Consider the following 20,494-nt stretch of genomic DNA (forward strand, 5'->3'; position numbering starts at 1 on the left):
TATAAGTATACTCTCTATGGCATTATCCAAATCATTTATGAAGATATTGAATAGAACTGGACCCAGGATAGATACCTGTGGGATCCTACTCAATATGCCCTTCCAGCCTGACTGAACCACTTATAACTTCTCAGAATATGGTTTTCCAACCAGTTGTGTACCAACCTTACAGTAAGTTCATTTAAGCCAGTGGTTCTCAACCTATTTATCATTGTGGGCTGCATGCCACAGGTTGAGAATCACAGTGTGCTCCCCACAGAATCCCCCCCACAAACCCCTATGCCCAGCGCCTCCCACACAGAGACCCCATCCGCAAAGTGAGACCAGGAGTGGAGCTCCAAGTGGGGTGGACTGGCAGCAGGGACCCTGGACACCACTGTGTGGGGCCCAGCGGCAGCCCCGACACTGGACCTGGCAGCTCTGGACCCCGCCAAGCCCCACCACATGGGACTGGCAGCCCCATACCCTGCTGAACCCCATCACGCAGGGCCGGCTGGTGATCCTGACCCCACTGTGCCGTGCCCTGCCGGGACGGGCAGCCCAGACTCTGTGGTGCTGAGTGGTCAGGCAGCCAGTAACCTGGATCTGCGTGGCCTGCGGCCTTTAGCACGCAGCTGTGGCCCAGCCATGTGCTAATTGGGCTGCACTCAGCCCGTGGGTTGAGAACTGTTGATTTAGGCTATATTTCTCTAGTTTTTTTATGAGAAGGTCAGGAGAGAGAATATCAAAACTCTTACTAGAGTCAAGATATATATTTCTTTTACTGCATCTCCCCATCCACAATGCTTGTTGCCTTGTCAAAGGAGGTTATCAGGTTGGTTTGACACATTGATGTTGACTGAACATGACTGCTCAAGTGCAGACAGAGTTACAGTCAGATCATCCATTCTGTCAGGTGAAGGGTCTGCAGGCACTGGTGAAAGATGCTGCCCCCTTCCTGGGACAGAAGATCTGGAGACAGAAAGAGGCGTGTGAAGATTCCAGACAGCTGAAGGAGATTTGTGAACCACGGTTAACAAGGCCAAGCTCAGGCAATGGGCCTCATCCTTGCTTTGTCCTTACGTATCTTCCTTATCCCCTTTTGTATCAAAGGAAAAGGCATACATTAAAACCTGCCCTCACTGTAGAAGGAAAGTCTTTAAACCACAATTTGAGGACTTCAATAGCTCAGACATAAGTTAGGGGTTTGTTACAGGAGTTGGTGGGTGAGATTCCATGGCCTGCATTGTGCAGGAGGTCAGACTAGATGATCATAATGGTCCCTTCTGACCTTAAAGTCTGTGATTCTATTTAACAGAGACAGATTGTGCCTCCTTGCTCTGCAACGGAAATAGCACATTTTCCATTGAGCCTTGTCACAAACAAGTCCATCATTTGTTGATCTCATCTGGAAAGAATAGTCTGAACCAGCTGATCCTTCAGGGATCATTCATGCATCTGGGAGCTGCTCCTGCTGAGACAATCTGCAACTACATTATTCCAGTACATTGATAAGCAACGTTCTTTCATGAGTATCCCCCCCACTCAACCATTGATTGACACTTCCAACGTCACTGTCCAGGATGGACACTGAACTGCACACCCATGAGCATGTTCATCCTACTTGACCACCCGTCTAGAGAGGCTATGATGTTCTGAGGCCTGGTACTCAACAGCTGAAGACTGTCCCAACTTGGGCTGTAAACCTGGGACATCTAGTGGGGCATAGGTCTCATTCTCAGATGGGCAAACAGAGTCACATATGTTCTGGCTGCCATAAACCCCATGAGACCCAGGAAGAACCTTACTCTCTGTCTGGGGCAACTTTGAATCTTTAATAGGCATTGCTTCATTCCGAGAAACCGGTCTTCTAGCAGCCCAAGCTGCCATAATGACAGAACACTCTGGAACCAAGGAGGTAGCTGGGACCAGAACAGAAGTTGGATCAGGAAACAACAACAGGTCTGAAGGTTCAATCATCAGATCTGAAGATACACATGGACTCATCTCCTTCATTATTGAAACTATAGGTCTCCTGTTAGGATCCATAGCGGCCCTAGCCAAATTAGACAGGTGCAAGAGTTCTGATGCATGGGAACTGGCATTGTTAACATTGGCCGTCTTGCTCCTATGCTTCTTTTTCGTTGATACTGCAGCATCTGAGGTTGAAGGCGCTAGCAGCCCTTGTTCAGAGGCACTGCTTATATCCATCTTCAGGGATCCAGAAGAGGCATTTGGAACCAATCCTGGTCCTGCACCTGCAGAGGTACAGAACAGACAATGATGGCTGAACTGATCCCTGACTTGTCTTCTGGAACAGGAAGAATCTGACCACGCTGCCCTTGGACGTATCTCACCTTGTGGACTTGACTGAGGGAGCGGCAGAAACAGAGTCTGGTCCTCATAGGGGCTGCAGCTTCATGGAACCCTGCAGTAAGCTAGAACCTGGAGGCCACTGGAGCTGAGGCTGCTTTTTCGACCTCGGAACAGATGACTGACTGGGTCCAGAAGGTGTAGCCCCGAGGGTTTCCTTCAGCTGAAGGAGCTGCAGACGAGCCTCCCTGTCCTTGTGGGTTCTGGAGGTGAAGGTCTTGCAGATGGCCCAGATACTTCAGATAATGCACATGGTCGTATGATACTGAGAAGACAGCTGTGCAGGAAGCATGTCTCTTAAATCCTGGCTTTTTTTTTTTTTTTTGCTTCTTCAGTTCCTCCATATCCTGGAACTAAGGAAATAACATAACTACTTGCTGACTAACTACAGTAGAACCTCAGAGTTATGAACACCCGAATTACAAATCGACCAGTCAACCACACACCTCTCATTTGGAACTGGAAGCACAATCAGGCAGCAGCAGAGACAAAAGGAAAAGCAAATACTGTACAGTATTGTGTTAAAAGTAAACTGCTAAAAAATAAAGGGAAAGTGTTAAAAAATATTTGACAAGGTAAGGAAAGATTTTTTGTTTGTTTTGTTTAAATTAAGATGGTTAAAAGCAGCATTTCTCTCCTACTTAGTAAAGTTTCAAAGCTGTATTAAGTCAATGTTCACTTGTAAACTTTTGAACGAACCATAATGTCTTGCTCAGAGTTACGAACAACCTCTATTCCCAAGGTGTTTGTAACTCTGAGGTTCTAGTATATGTAAACTAACACTAACTAGAAGAAAAGGAGTACTTGTGGCACCTTAGAGACTAACCAATTTATTTGAGCATAAGCTTTTGTGAGCTACGGCTCACTTCATCGGATGCATACTGTGGAAAGTTTAGAAGATCTTATTATATACACACAAAGCATGAAACAATACCTCCTCCCACCCCACTCTCCTGCTGGTAATAGCTTATCTAAAGTGATCACTCTCCTTACAATGTGTATGATAATCAAGTTGGGCCATTTCCAGCACAAATCCAGGTTTTCTCACCCTCCGCCTCCCCCCCCCCCCCCCCGCCACAAACTCGACTCTCCTGCTGGTAAAAAAAAGGGGGGGTGAGAAAACCTGGATTTGTGCTGGAAATGGCCCAACTTGATTATCATACACATTGTAAGGAGAGTGATCACTTTAGATAAGCTATTACCAGCAGGAGAGTGGGGTGGGAGGAGGTATTGTTTCATGCTTTGTGTGTATATAATAAGATCTTCTAAACTTTCCACAGTATGCATCCGATGAAGTGAGCCGTAGCTCACGAAAGCTTATGCTCAAATAAATTGGTTAGTCTCTAAGGTGCCACAAGTACTCCTTTTCTTTTTGCGAATACAGACTAACACGGCTGTTACTCTGAAAACTAACTAGAAGAAAACAAGACCCGAGCGTTGAAGAGACAGGAAGGGTTCACATCTTCTTCTGGCATGCAGTTGGGAAGGAAACAAGGTGGAGAGGGTGGTCCACCCCACATAGTCTCACCCTCAGTGTGTTGGGATACTGGGGGTGGGGGTGGGGTGTGGAGTATGAGAGTGCTCTCGCTCAGGGGTTCTCAACCTTTTTCTTTCTGAGGCCCCCCCCGCAACGTGTTATAAAAACGTCACGGCCCACCTGTGCCACAGTAACTGGTTTTCTGCATATAAAAGCCAGGGCTGGCGTTAGGGCAGGGCAATTGCCTGTGGTCCCATGCCACAGGGCCCCCCTCCTAAAGCAATATTGGTCAGGCTTGGGCTTCAGCCCCAGGTGGCAGTGCTCAGGGCCCCAGACTTCAGCCCCATGCAGGGGTGCTTTGGCTTTCTGCCCTGGGCCCCAGCGAGTCTAACACTGGCCATGCTTGGAGGACCCCCTGAAACCTCCTCACGGCCCCCCCCAGGGAGCCCTGGACCCCTGGTTGAGAACCACTGTTCTAGCGGACACTACTTGAAGAGGGTTCTACTGCAAAGTACCACAAGGTGGCACGGTACCCATGAGTAGGAATATGCAGAGCCACTCAAATAGGAGCTATGTATTTTTAAAAGGGGCAGGTACTCATTTAAAATGTACTGTCCCTAGAATACCTCAAGTCCCAATCCTACAACTCTTATTCCCACAAGTAATCTTTACTCAACATGAAAGTCACTAGTGCTATATTCCGGACAGAGATTACTCAGGCAAGTAAGGATTACAAGAATTAGCTCTTTTCTTCTCCAAAATACCGTTTTTTTAAATGGGTACCGTCTTTTTAAAAACACATGGTTACTCCTGTTTATTAAGTTAACCTATTTATTAAAAGTTACAGTAATTATCTATAATGTTCTCCCTACTTAGAGAAACGATTTCAGGTTAGAATTTTTAAGAATCTTTCTGCAATCCTCATTCTTGATTCTTTCATTCTCCAGGAAAACTTACCAAATGCTGCAGTTTAGTTTTCATAGTGATGGGTACACCATTGACAACAACTTTGCACTTTTCCCGTGGCGTTATGGTAACTTTACCCTCAGCATTTGTGAATGTAGCATGCTTGTCTAAAATGCTGAAAGATAAAATACTTTTTGCAATTCATGGATCTCTTAAGAATCAAGCTAAAAGTAAACATTGCCCATCTCAAAATCCTGGAAAAAAATATTTATTCTAATTTTGAAGATAGTAAACTTTTACTTGTATTCCAGTAGCTCCTACAATGTGCTAGGTAGGCACTGTCCACATCACCCAACCTGAGAGAAACTGCCTCTCCTCCACAGGACATATACCATGCTTGAGATCAGCAGAGGCACCAAAACTGAAGCTCCCTTGGAATAGAACAGAAGTCGCTGCTGGCAGGGCATTCTTTGAGGGCCCCATGACTTTGGGATTCAACTCCCTTAACTTGGTGCAAAATAGCATAAATTTGTAGACCCTCAATGCATTCTGCAAAGCCTATTACTGTTGAGCAGGCATTTGGCAAGGGCTGATCTGGCTGGTGGTGGGGTTTCTTTCGGGAATTTGGGTGAGGAGATACCGATTCGGTTTGTGATGCGATTTGCTGCTGGGTGGCTATCTGTACAGGGGACAACGTGCTGCAGTTGTAGATCTGTAATGATGTTTGTTGTGTGTTTTTATTTGATGGCAAGAACACCCAGAATCTAGGATAAGCCTTACTGTGTATCTATTTAAATCCAAATAAATAAATACCCTGAAGAACTCATGAGCTAAGGCCCTGTGTAACATGTAACATGATTTAATTGGGGATCAGTCCTGCTTTGAGCAGGGGGTTGGACTAGATGACCTCCTGAGGTCCCTTCCAACCCTGATATTCTATGATTCTATGTCACACAGTTGCTAAAATCAGTTCAACTATATATATATATATATATATATATATATATATATATATATATATATATATATATATATATATATATATATATATATATTTTAAAAACACAAAGTTTGTCTCTCACTCTCATGTTTTGTGAGCTGCACTGTCTCAAAAGCATGCAGCTACCTTGGTGGGTTATGATGCAGCCACTGAGGTAGCTGGTTTTGGAGCGGCTGATGGCCTTGAAAACATGAGCTCTAAGTGGCTCAAAAGCTTGTCTCACTCACCAACAGAAGTCGGTCCAATAAAAGACATTACCTCGTGCACCTTGTCTCTCTAGCTCATCAGGACTAAAGTCCCCAAATTAAGAGTAAATCAGTATTTTTGAAGTTGTTGTATAGGTTTTTAGTTTTATGACAATTCAATAGCTGAACTTTGAATTAAATATTGAAATTTAACTTAACACTTGTTACAGTTTTGAAAAGGGCATTTTTCAGAAACAATACATAATACACTCAATGAGTTTCCCCCTAGCCTATTTTTCCTCCATTCTTCATAAAATGGGTTCATGGTACAATAGCCAAGTTCTCACAGCTCATATATACACAATATAACATACATTCCTCTGGTTAAAAAAGACACAGGCTATTGTGTCTTGTCTCTTACTAATGTATATATACTTACCCTAAACCTTTAAGGGTTATTGCATTTGAGGCTGACTGACCAACATCACATGAACCTGAAAGAATTAAGTTTTTGGCATAAGTGATGTGCTCTGGGTAACAACAGTTACACTCACCACTTAAAATAATTGCATTTCAACTTTTTTCTCCTATGTGAATCTGATGAGTTGTGCTTGACTGAGAGACCTGTCATGTTATTGCTATTATCTGAATATTAAATATATTTTTAATGCTTTTAATGTATTCTGGGTCCTGATTTATATAAAAGCTTCCACACTTGGCTTCTGATTATGGAGGCATTTTATAACATTTAGAAATGGAGCTATTCCTGACACAGAGGATATTTAGTCCTGTGGACTAAATGCCATGTGCACAACACCTAATTGGTCTGTGAGCTGCCTGATCCTCATTAGTTGAGCCAGCCCTCCAAACTGCAGCTCCTGAAAAGAAAATGTTGCTAGTGGAAGAACCAGCGTTTTGTAGGCAAAGGAAAAGAACCAGATGGAATCAGGTGACAAATGGTGGAAGCTGGATCAGATATCAATAAATTAACTTGCAAAGTGACGGGCATATTTCCAGCTATTAGCGACTAACACCCAGCAAGTCTCAGATGGTTACTTTCACAGGTTAGGTTTATATTGTATTTTAATACCCGAAAACATTCCTCTAATTTGAACCCTTTTAAGTGAGCTTTGCCACATTAACAAACAAAAGGAGCACGTTTGACAGCGGAAAAAAACAGCTTAGACAAGATTAGACCCTGAAAAAACACGACAATCTCATTACATGTATGTGTGGCTGAGCAACACGATACTTGAGCATATATTAGCACAACAGCATTTCTGTTATGATGAATCATAAGATACAGAAAGAAGCATTCCTACGAGCTATGTAAATTCGTGCAGCTCTTAATACTAGAATATGAAGCAAATACAATAGAGTACCGTCCTGAATGAAGTGCTTGAGAACCCCGGAGAGCTGAGGGTCTTCATTGATATTCAGGAGATATGGGAATGTCTCCATCATCCGTCTCTCCTGATAAAGAGTTCAGATTCACATTATTTTAGGGTGACATGTTGGAAAGCGCCAAATGACAGCTGATAATATACATGGAGGATTACTTTTTTCCTCTTTTGTTAAGGAGATCATAAACACTGGCTGTTCAAGGACATCCTGAAAAATATCTAAATACCAAACATTCACAAGACTAAACAATAGATAATAAATTGTCACACAAACATTTCCCAAAACACAATGAAACTGTTTTTCAAAAAATGCCCAGATGCTACAAAGGTGGAACTATAAAAGTAGGTAGAAAAATGGTTAGTTTGATTAATGATTCAATTACAATTCATGTTGTTTAGGTTATTACTAGCCTCACTTCAGCTTTAGTAAGTTTTAGAAAGATGCAGACAGTTGTTTTTACAAATTATACTCATGGATTATGTTAGCTCACACTCTGTTATTGGTGGTGCTGTTTTATATCATGAAATAAAATATAGGCTCAAAAAGAGGGCACTCTTTAGGAATTTCCCTCTGGCCTACTATCTGTTAAGTGGCATAGGCATAATATTTATTATTATTCAGTGTTTGTATTGCAGTAGCATCCAGAAGGCTCAGTCAGGATCAGAGTCCCACAGGGAGAAGCACTGTACAAACATTCTGTCAAAGATTGTCCCTGCTCCTAAGACCTTACAGTCTAATTTAAGACTGGACACAAAAAGTGGGTGTAACAGTGAATCAGAAAGAACAGGGGAGGATGCATGAAACAGTAATAAGATACACTGATGTAGGCTAATTATGCAGACAGCTAGATAATTGTGAGCACACTTTTAAAAATACACTATAAAATATAAATAAATATCATGTATCCAAACTGACCATCCATGTAGCCATTATCAGTTGGCAGTTACCGTGTGTGTCATAGTAGAAAGGGGTCTTGAGGCGAGATTCAAAGGAGGAAATGGTAGTGGCTTTGCTGACTAATTCAGGGAAACCATTCAAAACAAAGGATGTCTTGGAAGAAAACACAAAGGTGATTTGGGAAGAAGAAGGCACATGATTGATGGAGGCGGACTTCATCAGCAGATTGCAGATGACAGGAATGAAGAGATAAGACACAAGAGACAATAAATTGGGAGGGGCTAACTTATAACTTGCCATAACATGGATCTTCCTATCCCCTCTCCTTCCCTTAATTCAAAGGTAAGATGGTATTTTTAAATACATGCCAAAGCTTTTTTCATTTGGGAAAAAAAGTCTAGAAAAAATTTGTATTAAGAATGGTTACTTTTAACACTCCAGTTAAAAAAGTTATATTATTTGAAAGAATAAGTCAGAAAACATTGTAAATGTTTGTTAAAGTTAGTTACTCATATTTCATTTAAAGGGGAAATCTTTAGTTCTATCCCTCAGTGCTTGGAAGTGATACAGGCCTGGGTCTTGTAAGTTTTGTACATAATTTGATTTTCTTTATATACAGATGCTGTGTTTCCAAAAATAACCACTCCTCCTCATAATCAGATTAAATGGAACAATAATGGCTATAAACAAAAGATGTTATAACTGATTATTATATAACACAGTTTAAGTGGCGTGCTTTTGCAATTTATCCAAACTTAAAGACACAAGAAGAGGCAATGCTATTTAGAAGAAAAAAAAACTTCAAAAGTACTGTATCTTTTAAAGCAAGCCAAGTGTGGACAGACATGGTAGCCAAAGGAAGACTAGAAAGGAACTATAGTAAGTCTATAATTCACACTGCCCTTTAAAGAAAAAGCTTACCTGAGTAATTGCAGCATACTGCTGTTCCCATTCCTTCCGAGCTTCTTCCAGCCGATATTCCCATGTTAGCTGAATAGTCTGAATCCGCAGTTCATTTTCAGCCAGCAAACATTGCAGCTCTTCTGGAAGGGGAGAGAGGGAGGAAATTTCAGCTAGGATGTGTGTACATACAAAGACACAAAACCCCTGTGAATTTAATCTTCATTTATTAATTTTTAACTTCCAAAAGAAGTACCTGTTTTGATAATGTCTGAATAACCATTATAAAGTGATTAAATCATAATATAGCATCTCCGAATTTACAGATAGAAATACAGGAGCTCCGTTAGCTCCCTCTGTTAATGCAGCAACTTTCAGATGCAAAGTTTAGAAAGCAAGCTGGACTCTTGGCAGTCCTCTGCTAAAGGAAAAGAAAAAGGTCTAAATTCAGAAGTGTCCTTGGAATGGTCTTTCTACTCTTCTTGTATGTGTCAGATAACCTCTCTGTGACTGACTCCCATCTGTAAAATAGAGATGGTACCTGCCCGCCTCACAAGCATGTTGTGAAGATTACTGCTGCCAACCCTCATGAGTTTATGCTAGTCTTGTTACATTTGGGGGAGGTGTGTGTATGTGATTTTTTTTTTTAAACCCCAACTACTGGAATCATGTGATTACATGAAAATCTCAGCTTTTATATTTTTAAACAGTTTTTAGCCCTTATGGTTGTGGAGAAAAATCTGAAAACAAGAACTGGGTATACCCTGAAGGTGCAGAAACTGGAAGCAAGTAAAAAGAGTATACACTTTACTATTTCAGTAAAAAGTCTCATGATTTTTAAGCCAATCTTATGATTTTTATAGGGCTTGACTCATGGTTTTTGAACGCTTGAGATTGGCAATAATGGGTTTAATGTTTTGTAAAGTGCTTTGACAGCAGCTGATGAGACATGCTATGCCAGTGTTAAATATTTTTAGTAATATTACGTGACCATCTGTAAAACTACATATGCACGATAGCTTTACCTTGTTCCTTAGAGGGTCTCCAACTTTCTCTCTTGTCCAGTTCAGAAGACAGAACGTCTCATGAACCTATCCCTCCTTTCAACTCTACCAGTCCCCCTTTGCTGTTAATGCCATGGGCCACTAGAAAGGGTTCCAGATGCCATTTTGAGAAAAACGGATGCATCTGGTACTTGTAGTTCCTTTAGCACGATTAACTTTGTAATACATACTGGTTTCATCTGCTACTGTTTTCCCAGAGTTTCCAAGCCCAGTCAGTCTGGACAACAGTTTGTTATTTTCCGCTTTCAGCTCCATTATATGCTTCTCCATTGGACTTGCATTTATTACTGCTTTGTTCTTGATCTTTTTTGTTCTTTCACATATGCAAATATGAAAAAAGAAGAAGAAGAAAAAAAAGAGGCCAGTCAGTTATTACACCATGATGCAGCCAGCCTCAGCACAGAGCCTTGACGGGCGGAGAAGAGCTTTCCTAGGCAAAAATGCTTTTTTCCTATTTTTTTCAGAAATATTAAGTGGAGTTTTGGAACTTTACAGATAAAAACACCAGCACTTTCTCAGGTGCTGCAGGCATACGAGGTCTTCCCCTGCATTGGAAACAGGAGTCCCAGCCCTTTTTCCCCCTCTACCAGCACAGTAACCATCCCCTTCTTTCCCAGCTGGCTCTTTTCGTAGGGTCTTGTTGCAGTGGTACAACCACAAAAACAAGATGTCAAAGCAGACCAGGAAGTAAGAATGCACTAAGTCTGAAGTCACACAGAAGACATGAACAGGATAGTAAGAAGTTGGGTTTGCAGGGACATGCTCTCACCATCCTCTCAAACAGTTGCACATGTGCCCCACTGCTGGCTCCTAGTCCAATTCTCAGCCCAGGAAACATCAGGGGGAGGCAACATGTGCATGCTGCAGCAGAGACTGAGAAATGGGGACTTCCTGGTACAGAGCCCACAGCAGACCTATGCTGAAAGACTGGATACTTAGGAAAGGTAGAGAGTGAGTGAGGATGTCTTGGGAGAGCATGGAAACCTCTTCAAAGAGTCATAATTGGGGTTAGAAGATGATTAGGAGGGTGAGGAAGATAGAGAAGTAAGCCGGAGTGGAGTAAGAGACATATGTTGGAGGTCCAAGGTTCCCAGGACAATATATAACCAGCACTCTCCATACAATTTAGTGATCAGAAACCTCACTCTTAATGTCTAAGGATGAGCTCCTAATTTACTACTTCAATCCACTGCTTTTGTTTATTCAAGTTTCATACACTTTAAAAACAGTTTAAAAACACTGCAGTCTCTTTTTATTTTGCCTAGGTGTCTGGCTGCATCTTGGACACACAGCAGAAATGCAAACAATTTTACAGTTCCTGAAAAACCACAAAACTATACCTCTCAGCATATCGTAATGTTGACAAAGTCTCTTCATAGCAGATGTCTGCTGGACTTACAGCTGCAATCTGTGAATACATACAAAAAGTGTTAGTACAATTTAAATTCCCTATTTGAGTTCTGTTTATTGGTTTTACAATCACCAAAGATATTACAGATCAGAGAAGGTTTACAAAGGACAAATCCATTGGTTAACCCCTTAAACATAAAGAGAGTCCTTAGCGTCACTAAGACAGCAAGTCACTTTTTGTAATACAGAAATGATGATGATGATGATGATGAACCACCACCATCTTTAGAGGTCGTGCAAGGAAAATGAAGAGAGAGATTTTAAACAGATTAACCTAATTTGTACAAAATTAGTCATGTAGGCCTGGATCCTGAATACCTTTATTTACACTGGTAGTCCTTACTCAAGCAAATAGTTCCAAGACTTCAAAGGGACTACTCGTATGATCAAGATGTGGAGAATATGGCCTTTGGTTTGTTTCACACTCCACCGAGGAATGGAAGACTCAAGTTTGAAGAAAACTGGCTCAATAATTTAAAAGTTACGAAAATTTAGACGTCAGCATTTTCATGCATGCACACCAGCCCCTTCCGATTCATTTTCTTGCTACCCTCACTTAACAGCACTGTAGAAATGGATAGTCAGTTGGAAGCAATGACAGAATCAAGGGGAGTTCTGCTTTATTTAGGATGGCAAAATCTGGCCCACGGCATGGATGATCAACAGTGGGCTCCAAAGAAAATAGTAGAGACCAGTTTTCAAAAGGCCATATACAAAAATGTGCATGCACTTTTGTGCACTCATGCAAATTCCACTGTGCTAGCAAACCTTGATTTGTGCACAAACCCTTTGTGTGTGCAAAGGTAGGTATGTGCAGGATGCTGGTACATTTTTAAATCTGATTTTCAAATGACTCAAATACTGACTAAGAAAAGAGTCCTTTTAAAAAAGCCTTTAACTTATCTTGAAGTATAGACAATAAGCTTCATTGTTTACTTTATTTTTATGTTATAAAAGCAAAGAGACTTAAAAAGGAATGGTTATAGATATTACTGTACAGGCACACTTCTTGAGGGAAGCGGGGTCAAAAGAACATGGCCTTGAATCTGACAGTGCACATAAGGGAGGGTGTTCTCAGAATTGCCACACTTGGTCATTGGGACAGAAAGTGAGCGAGCAAGTAAGCATGAGGATGACACTGCAGCCTGGTGGTTAGAGCCCTCACCTGGAAGGGGGAGGACCCAAGGATCCAGGCCCCCTCATCCAATGGCTTTTAAAATTATTTATCCAAAGTGGAACTGCTTCAAGAGGAGACAGAGCCCCACATCACAATAACCCATAGCCCAGTGGTTAGAGCACTCACCTAAGAGGTAGCAGATCCCTGTTCAAATTCCTTCTCTCCTTCAGGTGGAGGGGGTACTTGAACTGGGGTCTCCCACATGCCAGGTGAGTACCATAACCATTGTGCTAAAAGATATGAGCAAGTGCTTCCTCCTTCCCTGTCCTCCATGCCCAGACTTCTTGCTAAAAAAGCATAAGCACCTAATGCCAAGAGAGGGTTTGCAGCTGAGAATCTGAAGCAGAGAGAGGTGGCTCCCTCCAGCCTGGACTTAGTCACCTATCTCCAAGAGAGTGGTGGGGCTTAGGACAGACCCTTCGCCTTGGCATCTCTGATTGGCTAGCTTAGATGAGGCACCATTCTAGTTTTTGTGAATCCAACTCTTGAGGCGCTTCTGTCACAATATAGTTGCCCCCCCCGGAAGGGGGTTGGGGGCCAGGTAGACACTAGCCTCATATGCTGCTAATGCTTTTGTAGGTAATGGAAAGAATGTAGGAAAGCGTTAAAGGTATGAATGCGGACTGAAAGGTTCTTTTGCAGGTTGTAAAAGGCCGGGAAGGGGGAGGAAAGAAGAAAAGAACAGGTTAACTTGATGTTCCAGCTAAACCCGAAGATAAGAAACTGACTCTAGCCCAAGGCCAGCCCCCCCGACCAGCCATGAGAAAGGAGAGTTGTTGAACGAAATGCAGGGCCCTGGAAAAGGAGCGAGATGGCGAAGGCCATCAGGGAACAAACAGAACTGTCTCACAACCCTGAAACCGGTGTGTTTTGGGAAAGGTGAAGAAGCCACGGAAGGCTGGTTTGGACTGGCACAAAAGCAGCAGGAACAGACGTCGTGGACTGGAACACCCACAAAGGAGCCCAGGACTTAAAACCCTCCTGAGAGCTGGAGCAATTTGGAGATTGGCAGCAGACCCTGGACGACCTGTGCGCACAGGACAGAACTCCCGTCCACCTCTCCCCCTCACGTTACACCCAGGCCTGGCCCAGCCTCGGGTAGTGTGGGTGTGAGTATGAAAGTGGGTTAGGGCTTTGGGAACTAATGCTTTCTTCCTTCCTCTGAGTGATATGGGGAGTACCCATCACACTCCGTTATTTTATTATTTTATCAATAAAGCTTTAAAACACAGACACTTAGTGTGTTGTGTCATCTCCTCCCTTAACGATCCTGTGGCCTAAGCCTGATCACCTGACACCTCAGGCAGATTGGTAACAGAAATCTGTCACACTTCTCCCCCCCCCCCCCGTTCATCCTATAGGGAGCTGAGGTGCCTAACCCAGGCTTTTGTGAATCCCAGTGATTTTCTAAGTGCCTAGAAGTTAGCATGATGATGCTGAGCATTGTCACATCTAAGTTCCTTTGGGAATCTAGCCCACTGTGCTCCTATTTTAATAAAAAAATACCAGAACCCAATTTCTGAGCAAGTCAGTCAACTTTACCATGATAGTCCTGCTGTTCCCCCCAAGAGCCGACTGTAGGAGTTTTGTTAGAACAGAGTCTCTGTATGGGATGTGTAACACTTTCTTCCCCATAGCCACCTCAGCCAGAGCACTAAGGGAAAAATGATTGAGTGAGTAAAGGGTTAAACAATACTCTTGACTATAAATCTAACTAAAGAACAAGGAGAAATACTTTCACTAGCTGTACCTGTGTAGACGCTTCACTATATTAGCTCGTGGTACCATAATTATACATCATATGTTAGCTAATCTATAAAAATAATGGCCAAGATTTTCAAAACTAGTAACTTGGGATGCCTCCATTTGAATTAAAAGCACCTGATTTATTTAAAAGGTGCTAAGCAACCACCCTCAGAAAATCAGGGCATTTTAAAGGTGTCTCAAGTTGTGTGCCTGAAAATTGAGACACGCAAAACTACTAGTTGCTTTAAAAAATTCTGACTAACCACCAAGTGAGGCAGCACATTATGATTTCCCTCCCCAGATCTGACCCAGACGCTGAGCACATAGGCAAGTCAATGTATATTCTATGCTTCAGTTTCTCCACTTTTAAAATGGAGATAAAATTAATTACCTTTCAGGGATGTTGTGAAGCTTAATTTATTAATGTTTATAAAGGGTTTCCAGATTGCTCCATAGTATGCACTGTGCAAGTGCAAAAAATTATGTTAAGCTTACTAGGTAGAAGATACAAACTGAGGGAAGGCTGCCATTCCTACCTTTTGAACAAACAAACACTGTTTATGTGCCACTTGCAGAAAGGTCCCTGTTGTACCTGATGACGTTTCCCAAGGTGGTTAAACTCAGATTTACACGTGTCCCTTCTCTCAGTCTGTCCCCTTCAGAGCCTGAAGACTTTTGCCTTTCACTTCCTGCCAAGTCCACCATATTTATAATGGACTGCTTGGTGATATCTTCATCTAGAAAAATCTGAAAGAAATTCCATCAGTGAAAGGAAAATGAGGTATTAGGCCATATCCTTAAAATCACAGCAAGGTACGGCAACCTAAAATCTGTGTGGATAGTCTGAGTAAATATATTGTGATTATGTACTGGCATTAAGAAGCAGAGAATTATTGAAAATATGGAAAGTAACGTTATGGCTCAAGGAGAATGAACTTTTGTGTAAAAATTAAGCAAGACACTTAAGAAGGGGTGGGGGTAGGAAGATAAATTCAGCTGTGATACAAAGAGTTACATCCATACCAATGGACCAGCATCAGCAGGGGAGCAAACCACAGTGTACAGAGAAGGAGAGTATATAGAAGTTCAAAGAAGCCTTTGAAATAATACTTGCTAAAAGACATGTCAAAGCAAGACTTGCCCAGCAAAACAAATACCATACTCAGACGCACTGGAACAACGGACACCTAAAGGAGGTTGCAATAATCTTGGCCTTGCCTGCATTGGGAATTTGTTGCAATTCCAGCAAATGATGGCCAGACACAGTTATAGTTTCATCAGTGCATGTGTGGACAAAGAATGCCATGGCTGGCACAAGTGGAGCTTATCCTTGCAATAAGCCATTTGTGACAGCAGCATCACTTTTGCAATCCTATGCCTGCACTCCTATAGCTCCATCTGCATCTGAGTCCATGTAAGGAGGAACTCTCTGCAACCAGCTTGATAGTGACAGGCCTGTTGTCACATACAGCTCTGTGTAAGGATGATCACAGCAGTGAGAACTACAGCAATTACAAATTATTTCCAAATCACAGAATGATAGTACTGGAAGGGACCTTGAGAGGTCATCTAGTCCAGTCCACTGCACCCATGGCAGGACTAAGTATTATCTAGACCATTCCTGACAAGTGTTTGTCTAACCTGCTCTTACAAATCTCCAATGATGGAGATTCCACAACCTCCCAAGGCAATTAATTCCTGTGCTTAATCACCCGGACAGTTAGGAAGTTTTTCCTAACGTCCAACCTAAACCTCCCTTGCTTCAGTTTAAGCCCATTGCTTCTTATCCTATCCAAAGAGGTTAAGAACAACAATTTTTCTCCCTCCTCCTTGTAACCACCTTGTATGTACTTGAAAACTTATGTCCTCCCTCAGTCTCCTCTTTTCAAGACTAAACAAATGCAATTTTTTCAATCTTTCCTCATAGGTCACGTTTTCTAGACCTTTAATAATTTTTGTTGCTCTTCTCTGGACTGTCTCCCATTTGTCCACATCCTTTCCTGAAATGTGGCTCCCAGAACTGGACACAATACTGCAGTTGAAGCCTAATCAGTGCCAAGTAGAGCAGAATAATTACTTCTCGTGTCTTGCAACACTCCTGCTAATACATCCCAGAATGATATTTGCTTTTTTTGCAACAGCGTTACACTGCTGACTCTTATCTTGACAGGTTTCAGAGTAGCAGCCATGTTAATCTGTATTCCCAAAAAGAAAAGGAGTACTTGTGGCACCTTAGAGACTAACCAATTTATTTGAGCATAAGCTTTTGTGAGCTACAGCTCACTTCATCGGAATGCATCTGATGTAGCTCATGAAAGCTTATGCTCAAATAAATTGGTTCGTCTCTAAGATGCCACAAGTACTCCTTTTATTTTTATCTTGTGATCCACTATAACCCCCAGATCCCTTTTTGCAGTTCTCCTTCCGAGGCAGTCATTTCCTATTTTGTATGTGTGCAACTGATTGTTCCTTCCTAAGTGGAGTACTTTGCATTTGTCCTTATTGAATTTCATCCTATTTCCTTCCAACCATTTCTCCAGTTTGTCCAGATCATTTTGAATTTTAATCCTATCCTCCAAAGCACCTGCTACCCTTCCCAGTTTGGTATCCTCCACAAACTTTATAAGTGTACTCTCTATGCTATTATCTAATGTAAGTGAACCCCCAAACAGTTTAAGACAGTGGTTCTCAACCATGGGTACATATACCCCCTGGGGGTACACAGAAGCCTTTCAGGGTGTACATCAACCTACCTAGATATTTGCCCAGTTTTACAACAGGCTACATAAAAAGCACTAGTGAAGTCAGTACAAATTAAAATTTCATACGACCTGTATAGTACCTAGAACAATATAGACACTGAAATGTAAGTACAATATCTATATTCCAATAGATTTATTTTATAATTATATGGTAAAATGAGAAAGTATGCCATTTTTCAGAAACTGTGTGCTGTGACACTTTTGTATTTTTATGTTTGATTCTGTAAGCAAGTAGTTTTTAAGTGAGGTGAAAGTTGGAGGTACACAAGACAAATCAGACTCCTGAAAGGGGTACAGTCATCTGGAAAGGTTGAGAGCCACTGCTTTAAGATTCTATTAAAAGATCACCTACTGTAACATACTAGGAAATGTGGTCAACGCATATAAGGAAAATGAAGGGGCTTTGAATTTGTGTCTGCAATGAACTTAGGAGAATTTACCTTGTGAATTTAACCTTTCTTGCAGAATTAGTTAAATAAGAATTTTAATCTTGTGAAACAAATATTCTGAATAGTGGAAATAGGGCTTCCTCATACTGAACCTGTTTGAATTGGATGGTAATGACCATGTGAGATCGACTGCTGGTAGCATTCATGCTGGTTGAAGCTGTGGTTCTTATTTTAGTTCCTTGTTCCATTAACCTCTCAATTTGTGCGTAGCTGTCACAAGGCACCAGTTTCAAACCATCCACATAAAAGCCTTGTTGCTGGTCTTCTCTAACTTTGAGTCCACCGGGTTTCTTGGTTTCAGATAGTAAATCTATTACCTACGGAGAGGCATTTACAGTCAAAATGTGTTACTGGATACAGCTATGTAGTGATTGAAAAGAACGTGAAAACAAAGAAGGGAAAATATCTTTCAAAGTCAAGAAATGATAGCGTGATTTTGTAAGTAGCAAGCTGTAAAGCAATTAACTATACAAATACTGTTTGTTACCATCTGGCACATCATAAAACCACATCTAGTTGGTAGAAATGCTTGTTACTTTGAATATATAACACAACTGTCATTTTAATATGTATGGAATTGTTACTCTCTGCACATTAATATGAAATGGCAATCCTCTAAGCATTCTGAATATGGAACTACCTATCTTTCTCTCCAAGAGGAGTTTCATGCACAGAGTACTAGCAGAATTAAGCCCATGGGTTTTTTTAAATAGCATCAATAGAAATAAGCATTGGCCTGCTAAACCCAGGGTTGTGAGTTCAATCCTTGAGGGGGCCATTTAGGGATCTGGGGCAAAAATTGGGGATTGGTCCTGCTTTGAGCAGGGGGTTGGACTAGATGACCTCCTGAGGTCCCCTCCAACCCTAACCTTCTATGACATCTATGACATCCAACCCATTTGCAAAATTCAGGATAAAACAGACGACACAAAGTCACAATGCATGGATGAAACATGACATTTGACAATACCACAACCAAATAAAGGAAATAAGAGTTTAATCTTATCCCCTCTGACTGTTAGACTTCTATATTAGTGACCTCTCATATTCTGGAGGCACTAACCCTTGTCATATGCAGTAGGAAATTAAGAATATTCTAGTCTGGAATTAGGCATCAACCACCACAATCTAACAATCTGGTGCTTAAAATATGAATTAGAAAGATCAAAACCTTTTCTTCATTACCCAGGTCTCTTAACATCTCTCTGCATCCCTGATGTTTCCACAAGCATTCTGGCAATAAAGTCCTCATACTCCTGGAAGCTATGCAGATAAGTCCTGTCCTCCTGCAACTCTCTGAGCCCTGGTCTACACAACAGGGTTAGGTTGAATTTAGCCACGTTGGGTTGATTTTAAAATGAATGGGTCTACACAACCAACCCTGTTCCATTGACCTAAAGGGCTCTTAAAATCGATTTCTGTACTCCTCCCCGGCGAGGGGAGTAGCGCTAAAATCGACCTTGTTGGTTTGAATTTGGGGTAGTGCAGACGCAATTCGAGCTATCCCAGAGTGTTCGAATGTGACTGCTCTGGACAGCACTTTGAACTCCGACGCACTAGCCAGGTACACAGGAAAAGCCCTGGGAAATTTTGAATTTCATTTCCTGTTTGGTCAGCGTGACGAGCTCAGCAACACTGGTGACCATGCAGTCCCCCCAGAATCGCAAACGAGCTCCAGCATGGACCGACAGGGAGACACTGGATCTGATTGTTGTATGTGGAGAAGAATTTGTGCAGGCCAAACGCCGATCAAAAAGAAGAAATGCTAATATATATGCCAAAAATCGCACAGAGCATGGTGGAGAGAGGCTACAACAGGGACACACAGTAGTGCCATGTGAAAGTTAAGGAGCTCAGGCAAGCCTACTAAAAGACAAAGGAGGCAAACGGTTGCTCCGGATCAGAACCCCATACATGCTGCTTTTATGATCAGCTGTATGGCATTCTAGGAGGGGACCCTACCACTACTGCACCACTGTCCGTGGACACTTGCAAGGGGGGGGGGGGAGGTCTCATGCAGCAGGGAGGAGAATTTTGTGGATGAGGAAGAGGAGGAGAATGCGCAGCAGGCAAGCAGTGAATCCATTCTCCCCAGCAGCCAGGACCTTTCCATCACCCTGGAGCCAATACCCTCCCAAGGCGGGATCCCCGACCCTGAAGCCAGAGAAGGCAGGTCTGGTGAGTGCACATTTGTAACTACAGTACAGGGTTTAAAAGCAATAGTGTTTAATGTTTGATTTTCCCTGAAGAATTGGGATGCATTCGCGGCCAGTAGAGCTACTGGAAAAGTCTTAACATGTCTGGGGATGGAGTGGGAATCCTCCAGGGATATCTCCATGAAGCTCTCCTGGAGGTACTCTGAAAGCCTTTGCAGAAGGTTTCTGGGGAGAGCTGCCTTATTTCGTCCTCCACGGTAGGACACTTTACCACGCCAAGCCAGTGACAAGTAGTCTAGAATCATTACAGCACAAAGCATGGCAGCGAATGGTCCTGGGTTTTGGTCGCATTCAAGCAACATTCGGTCTTTATCTTTCTGTGTTAGCCTCAGGAGAGTGATATCATTCATGGTCACCTGGTTGAAATAGGGGAATTTTTGTAAGGGAACAGTAAAAGGACCCCGTTCATGCGGGGTTGTTTGTGCTTAGCTAAAAGGGATCATCCCGGAGAATAGCCATGCGGCGAGGGGAGGGGTGAAGGTATCATCCCAGAGAATAGCCATGCGGTGGGGCGGGGAGAGGTGTGTGCTGCACATCCACCTGAAAACC

At 42.3% G+C, this 20,494-nt stretch overlaps 1 protein-coding gene across 1 annotated transcript in view; it reads right to left on the bottom strand.

Annotated features, from left to right (window-relative positions):
* The window catches only part of LOC140908810 (kinesin-like protein KIF28), a 62,372-nt gene that overhangs the window by 29,194 nt on the left and 12,684 nt on the right, over window positions 1-20,494 (bottom strand). The window contains exons 5-13 of the mRNA XM_073336682.2: window positions 17,822-18,046; window positions 15,111-15,265; window positions 14,315-14,426; window positions 11,526-11,593; window positions 10,342-10,498; window positions 9,143-9,220; window positions 7,303-7,393; window positions 6,360-6,414; window positions 4,787-4,910 (exon numbers count right to left, since the gene is read on the bottom strand). Coding sequence (XP_073192783.1) covers window positions 4,787-4,910; window positions 6,360-6,414; window positions 7,303-7,393; window positions 9,143-9,220; window positions 10,342-10,498; window positions 11,526-11,593; window positions 14,315-14,426; window positions 15,111-15,265; window positions 17,822-18,046 — 1,065 coding nt within the window. The remainder of the gene's footprint in view (window positions 1-4,786; window positions 4,911-6,359; window positions 6,415-7,302; window positions 7,394-9,142; window positions 9,221-10,341; window positions 10,499-11,525; window positions 11,594-14,314; window positions 14,427-15,110; window positions 15,266-17,821; window positions 18,047-20,494) is intronic.

The sequence above is a fragment of the Lepidochelys kempii genome, chromosome 3 (assembly GCF_965140285.1).
Source record: "Lepidochelys kempii isolate rLepKem1 chromosome 3, rLepKem1.hap1, whole genome shotgun sequence".
In the NCBI taxonomy this organism is placed as follows: Eukaryota; Metazoa; Chordata; order Testudines; family Cheloniidae; genus Lepidochelys; species Lepidochelys kempii.